This window comes from Pinus tabuliformis, chromosome 4_1, assembly GCF_031772625.1.
Source record: "Pinus tabuliformis cultivar Carrire ecotype Pingquan chromosome 4_1, CPIR1, whole genome shotgun sequence".
Classification (NCBI taxonomy): Eukaryota; Viridiplantae; Streptophyta; class Pinopsida; order Pinales; family Pinaceae; genus Pinus; species Pinus tabuliformis.
In genome coordinates, this window is record NC_142303.1 from 67,508,133 (window position 1) to 67,515,022 (window position 6,890).

General features: G+C 32.7%; 1 protein-coding gene across 1 annotated transcript; it reads left to right on the forward strand.

Annotated features, from left to right (window-relative positions):
* Positions 1-1,751: 1,751 nt before the first annotated feature.
* On the forward strand, positions 1,752-6,309 carry LOC149174177 (polygalacturonase-like). The gene is made up of 9 exons (XM_089420772.1): positions 1,752-1,916; positions 2,508-2,636; positions 2,724-2,888; positions 3,233-3,256; positions 3,358-3,565; positions 5,468-5,549; positions 5,654-5,762; positions 5,875-5,991; positions 6,085-6,309. The coding sequence occupies exons 1-9, from the start codon at positions 1,752-1,754 to the stop codon at positions 6,307-6,309; spliced, it is 1,224 nt and encodes a 407-aa protein (XP_089276898.1).
* Positions 6,310-6,890: the final 581 nt, after the last annotated feature.

Genomic DNA, 6,890 nt, shown 5'->3' on the forward strand with positions numbered 1-6,890 from the left:
CAAAGTGGAAAAAGTGGAGGAATCAACTCAATGGATTATTTTCACTGGTGAGACCCAGTTTGGAAAAACAGGGTCTGAAACCCTCCAGGAGCATTTTGAGGCATCAAATGATGTTTCTTGGGGGTAAATCTTCATCGCTTCAGCCCACACCATTTCATGTTATTCTACATGGAAAGATCTTTCCAACAATGCAAGAAGTGCATCAATTGGAGTTTGTATGCAAAAGTTATGCCACTCAGAAGTTGACCTTCCTGTTTTCACACCTATAGTATGGGAGGATGTCGCGTCAGCCACCATTATTCATGGAAAAGGAGGTAGCCTCGTGTTTATGATGTAAAAGACTCTAGAAGAGTTTATATTGTAACTTTAGTTAAAAGTTGATGTAGTTAAAATTAACTATTGGTAGGCTATTGAGCTATGTTATAATCGAGCCACTGGAAGAAGAGACATTCCATTCTTTCGAGAGAATTTTGTTCCATATCTGAGCAAAGATAGCTAGGAGAGATAGGAAGTAGAGCACACAAAGAGGATATGTGTAGTGTAGTAGCCCATTGGCCAAAGACATTATTTCTTTGTACTTGCAACCATATTTCTAGACAGAGAAAGAGAGAAAAACGACCTCACTTTCTAGTTGGGTTTTCTCCCGAAAAGGTTTCCCAAAGAGAATATCTTGTGTCTTATGTGTGTGTGGGCTTATTTTATCATTCTCTACTTTTCTGCATAATTTCCATTTGCATGCATGTACTAATTACAGTGAAATCTACAGATCTTAAAGTTTAATAAATCTGTAATAGTGTAGAAACCCAAATTTTTATTATAATGTTATTAGATATGTTATGACAAACTATAAAGTGGAATATCCACAACAATTTACAGATCAAATCAATTAAATATATCTGGTAATCCTATTTAGATTTACAAACCTCCTCATTAAATTAACTATAAAACCTATGAAATGTACAAAAATTAAATTAATTAAAGCTAAATAATATGGATGTTAATTTTTTTTTTGTTTTTACATAATTCATAGTTTTAAAAAAAACTTCCACCTAAAAAATAATCTCTCAATTAACCCACAAAAAACATTATATAGACACTATGACCAACTTGAAACTATTCATCACTTCCTTTCATAAAAAGTTTTTAGGCAATAAGTGGCCATATATTCCTCAATCATATTCAATGGCAATTTATTATTTTAAAAGATAATAAAATTTATGCTTTAAAAACTTTTGAAATATATTAAATATATTATTTTAAATATTTTTTTCCCTCATTTACGTTGGTTTATATATATATATAGATTCATTCTAAAATAAATATAAATACATTTTAATAAAATTCTATGACACATGAAAAGATTGTGAAGATTTAAATGACAATAATCAACATAAAAATTACAAGCAAAAATTGAACTTACTATAAGCACCGCGATGTATCTAAGTAAACAAGTGACCGAAGAGCTAATCGATACAATTAAATTAAAAACAAAGCGAAATTGAACATCGCGTGAGCAGTAAAGATATATAACGAACAAGTGGCGTAAACCCTACTCTATAACTTCTCCCGCTTTTCGGGGGCATTCACATTCACAGAGAGTGTCTCCCAGCTTCCCCTGCACACTTTTCGTTCCATCTATATATAAATCTCTATTAAAGATCTCAACTCAATCGCACAAGGACAAACTCCGTGTGAAGGAGGCGTTCGTGAAATTCAGTTGCAGAGACCGTAGCGGGAAGAAAATTGCTGCAATGGCGAATAGTGGCAATCATTTTCGTATTTTAGCTATTTTGAGCCTGCATTTCGTCATTGTTTTCTTTGAATCCGAAGGTCTTATGCCAGCTCTTCGTTCCGATAAAATTTTCGACGTTAAAGCATTCGGTGCAGCCGGCAATGGATTGGAAGATGATACTCAGGTGAGTGACTGAAAACTTGAGATTATGTATGAAAGTTCTCCATTTCGATAACCTCGCGGTGGCATGTTTCGTATGAGTGACTTATCCACGACAGGATAAATATCGGCGACTCGTATATTATGATCGAGATATATTGAAGTAAGGAAATTACAGAAAGGATGCCGTATTTTAGCCTTTTTGTTTGGAACCACGAGTAGATTGCTGTTTTTTCGTTGTCAGTTATCCGATTTCGCCAATGAACGGCAAACTTTTAAAGTTTACAGTTACTTTACTTTTTTCAGACACTGAAAGAAAAAACTTCTCTGCATAAAGATCAGAACTCGCAACGAGAAAAATAAGTACGAGATAGGATTTAATAAAACTGTCTGAGAGAGTCGAATTAAAGAAAATTAGTGTGTTTATTTAGACAGTGTGCACTACGAGACACGCCATGGTTTGTGTTGTTATGTTCATTGCGATACTGAGATTCTAATGACAAACGGGCGCAATTTAAAAATTCTTAAGGATTTGCTGTCATATAACATCCCAAGGGTTCAAAGATTTGGGATATCGAAAAGGTTAGACTTCTAAATGACTAAAGCTGTCTTGTAGGCATTTGCGCGCGCATGGGAGGCAGGTTGCAAAGCGCCGTCCGGAACTTTGCTTGTGCCACGCGGTAAAACGTTTCTTCTGAATCATTCCATTTTCAGGGGCCCCTGCGTTGCGAACTTCACTTTTCAGGTATTAGCCACAAAGGGAAAACATTCATGACTTTAGACAGGATTAGCTATTGACGATAACTTATTATTTGATTTAACAAGATTGCAGGTTGATGGAACATTATTCGCCCCTAACCATCCATCAAGGTGGACCAATTCAAAGGTATGGCTGGAGTTTAAACAACTTAAACAATTTGCTCTGACGGGAAGAGGCCTGATTCTTGGAGGAGGAAATAATTGGTGGCGACTGTCGTGCAGGATGGTCAATAATAGGGTAAACACCAACTTTTTTTCCAAATCTTTCAATGAAGCAAATTTCAAGTATCGAAGAAGATTTTAAACTCTTTATGTGTAAATATGCTTAAATCAACCTAAAACTCGTGAAAATATGTAAATATTACTAGAAAGAAACCTAAAATCCATATAATATTTAAAAGATTACTGTAAATCGGCCCGAAACTCGTGCAATGCTTGAAAGATAAGTACAACGCAACCGAAAATTCATACAATGCTTTAAAGATCACTTTTAAACAACCGAAAAGTTGTGTTTTTCGTAGGAGAAATCTTTCTTCAATCAATTCGATTAACATGTTCTTTTTGTGCTGTTTTTCACTGCAGCGAATGTGTAGACCTTCACCAATAGTAAGTAACCATCAATTGAGCATCCTTTAAAGATTATATCTCTCCGATTTAAACGCAACCAGTTCTTAGAAAAAAACTTGCCCGATTTTGGCTCTGTGTAGGCCATTCAATTTGAGGCGAGCACTGAGGTAACGGTCACAGATTTGACAATTGTTGATGGCCCTCACTTCCATTTGCATTTCCTTCAATGCGACAATGTACGGGCACTTTCAATTAAAATTATCGCCCCCAAAACCAGTCCGAATACGGACGGAATTCACATCGAAGCTTCTACAAACGTTCTGATAAGCGACTGTGTTATTAGGTCAGGTATGATACTGACTTTCCTGATCCCTCTTCTAACCTAGATTCTTTTAAAGAAAATAGGTTCGTTTAACACAAGATTTGAGATAATATAATAGGGTTTGATAAACTGGAGGTCATATGTTTAAAGCCGGGATTTTGTGACAATAGATGTAATCTGTTCAAATCTTGTACATATCATAATTGTTTCTTTTAACTTAAAATTTTGAAAGTAAACTAATTTAGTTAGAATCTATTAATTTTAGAATGAAACAGCGCTTCAAACCCAACGAATCATGTTAGGAGGGTTCATAGTTTCGAATTTTGATGTGTGGTAGGTTGAATTACTAATGTAACACGGAATTTTGAAATGCGAAAATTTATTCGGCTCCAACGAACTATATTGACGGGGTCATTGTTAAGAATTTTGATAAGTGATGTATTCAATTATTAATTTACCATGGAATAATGTGATGTTAATTTAGTCAATAGATTTAGTTAATTAATTTAGTTACAATGGTTTGGTTGGGTGAAGAATTAGTTTGTCCATTTATTTGGGTTAAAGTTTTTAAAGATAGGTTGTAACTCAAATGCTTATAACATTTATGGGGATATTTAGAAGTTAATTATTTTGAGAAATTTTTAGAAAAAAATAAAAAACAATTAATTAATTGAAGTATGGTTTAAAGTTATTTATGTTTAGTTAAGAGTTTTTTTTTTACAAATTTAAATAAATCTATAAATGAGTTAAGGGTTTTTTATTGTATGGTATAGATTTTAATATCACTTAAAAATGTCATTGTGTAGGAAGACATTTCTATGGTCTTATACTTGTATAAGATAGATACTCAAGTCATTATGTAGGAAGACCTTTCTATGACCTTGTATTTGTATAAGATAGATCCTATTTAATATTTACTTAATATGAGACATTTAAAAGAATATTAACAATAAGATAAATAATTTTAAGTTAAATATGTATATAATTATTTTTTTTGAAAATAAAACAAAATTCCTATTCTAATAATAGATAATTTCTTGCATCCTAGTGATGTGTAATTTTATTAGTTTAGAACATAAAGTTAACATGCAACATTTAAAAAATGTTTCATATTAGTTATAAATAAAATATTTCAGATTAATGAGTATTTAACATAGAATTGCCTTGTAACATTTAAAATTATATTTAAATGTTGTTTATAACGAATTTTGAATTAAAAGTTCTTTTGTCTTTGCCTCATGCTCTCTTAAGGAGTGCCATTATTTTTGCTTCACAAAACACAACATTGATAGATTTCAAAGTTAAAAGAAGTGTAAATTCTTTTGTGTTTTCATATTAAGTTAATATATTTTATATGTTTATAAAAAATCTATTACAAATTTATGTGTTAACTCAATATGCCTATAAGAAATAAAAGAATTACACATTTTCTTTATAAGAAATTTCCATAATATGCTACTAAATATAAAAGAGATTTAATTTATTATGTATATAGATATACCCCAAGTATATATCCATTTTAATTATAAATTTGTTATGAATAAACAAAATTTACATTTAAAAAATTTAATCTTTCTAAATACCTAACGTATCCTTAATTTTAAATTTAATCTTTCTAAATACCTAACATATCCTTAATTAAAATAAATCTTAAAGTGAATTCTTAAATAGAATATTCAGGTATTAAATTACTTCTTAACACAAAAGTTTTAAATACTAAAACTTCTTTGAATATTATAAAAGCACATGGTAAATTTTATCCCTAATATAATCTGACAAATTAAATTAGTGATTTTCCTTCATGTTACTGACATTCCTGCAGTGATAGCCATGTCTTTGCTCTGAAAATGGCACAAAAGTATAATTTGTCTGTTTATTTTGCGTTAAAACAATCACAAACGACCTAACTTGCAAAATAAATGGGGCAGGTGATGACTGCATTTCGGTTGGGAATGGATCTTCGAATATCACATTAAAGGATCTCACTTGTGGACCAGGCCATGGAATAAGGTAACAACCTATTCATAATAGTATACGATTAGATGTGAAGCTTATACACAGGTAATCAAGACGTTTAAGTGATATTATCCATGCCTGAAAATCATCATTGGCAGTGTGGGAAGCCTGGGAAAATGGAATTCAGGAGGCGATGTGTCCAATGTGCTGGTAGACGGTGTCAAATTGATATCGACCGATAATGGATTGAGGATCAAAACATGGCAGGTATTCCATTTGCAATGCATCTGTGCTATTGTTTTATACGTACTTCGTAGATCGTGATACTCTTGATCAGATATTCTCCACATGGGTAATCCTACAGTAGTGTTGTAAACAGGGTGGTTCAGGCCTAGTAAGCAATATAGTCTTTCAGAATGTTCAGATGGTAGACACCGCCAACCCAATAATAATCGACCAATACTACTGTGATTCTCCAGACCCTTGCCCCAATCAGGTAGCCCGCAATTTTCATTTCATAAATGTTCGAATTAATATCTTGAAAAACCGTCTCGTCTAACCTCCTAATACGCTAGGGATTTGTTAGCAGACGTCTGCGGTAAAAATCTCGGATATAAAATTCAAGAACATTTCAGGAACTTCCGCAACCCAAGTAGCGGTTCGTCTGGCCTGCAGCAAGCAAATACCCTGCACAGACATACTGTTGAGCGATATATCTCTGATGCTCAGCTCAGGGGCTGAAGCCACCTCTTTTTGCCATAACGCGATGGGCCAAACAAGGGGATCGATCGAGCCGCCAAGCTGTCTCTTCTGACACTATTATTTATCACTCATTACCAATGTTTTGAGTTGCTATATCTATATAAATGTAAAGCCAAATGGCCCAATTTGTTGCGACAGGCTTGGCCTTGGATTTCGGTTCTGTTTTTCTATACGAATAGTATTAAGTGGGATTTTTTTTCCATTGCATATATGAATTTCAGCATTTTAATTATACAAATTTACTTATTAAATTTGTGATTTCGATAAATTCATATAAAATTTTAAACAAATTAAATAAAAAATAAACCAAAAATACTTTTCAAAAAATTACACTTAAAACAATTCATTTTCTATATACCACATGCTCAAATAACATTAAAACTTATAAATGATCATGAAATCTATAACACACTATGGATAAAAATAATCTCCCAAATGAGGTTCATCACAGGTAAATTAGTAAAATTCGAAATGTAATGCCATGCTAATTATTTCTATAGTTTATCAGTGGCACACATACATTTACATTTACCGTGATAGGGTTTGGAAGTCAAGAGATGAAGTAGTATGTGGCATGAAGAGGTGGGTAAAATAGTGTTAGTCACACATCTCACATTGGCGTCATAAGTTCAT

Excerpts from the sequence above, each read along its gene's own strand:
- LOC149174177 (XM_089420772.1), top strand. The coding sequence starts at position 1,752 with ATGGCGAATAGTGGCAATCATTTTCGTATTTTAGCTATTTTGAGCCTG. Across the intron at positions 1,917-2,507 it reads GATTGGAAGATGATACTCAG|GCATTTGCGCGCGCATGGGA; the intron begins GTGAGTGACTGA and ends GCTGTCTTGTAG. Across the intron at positions 5,992-6,084 it reads CAGACCCTTGCCCCAATCAG|ACGTCTGCGGTAAAAATCTC; the intron begins GTAGCCCGCAAT and ends ATTTGTTAGCAG.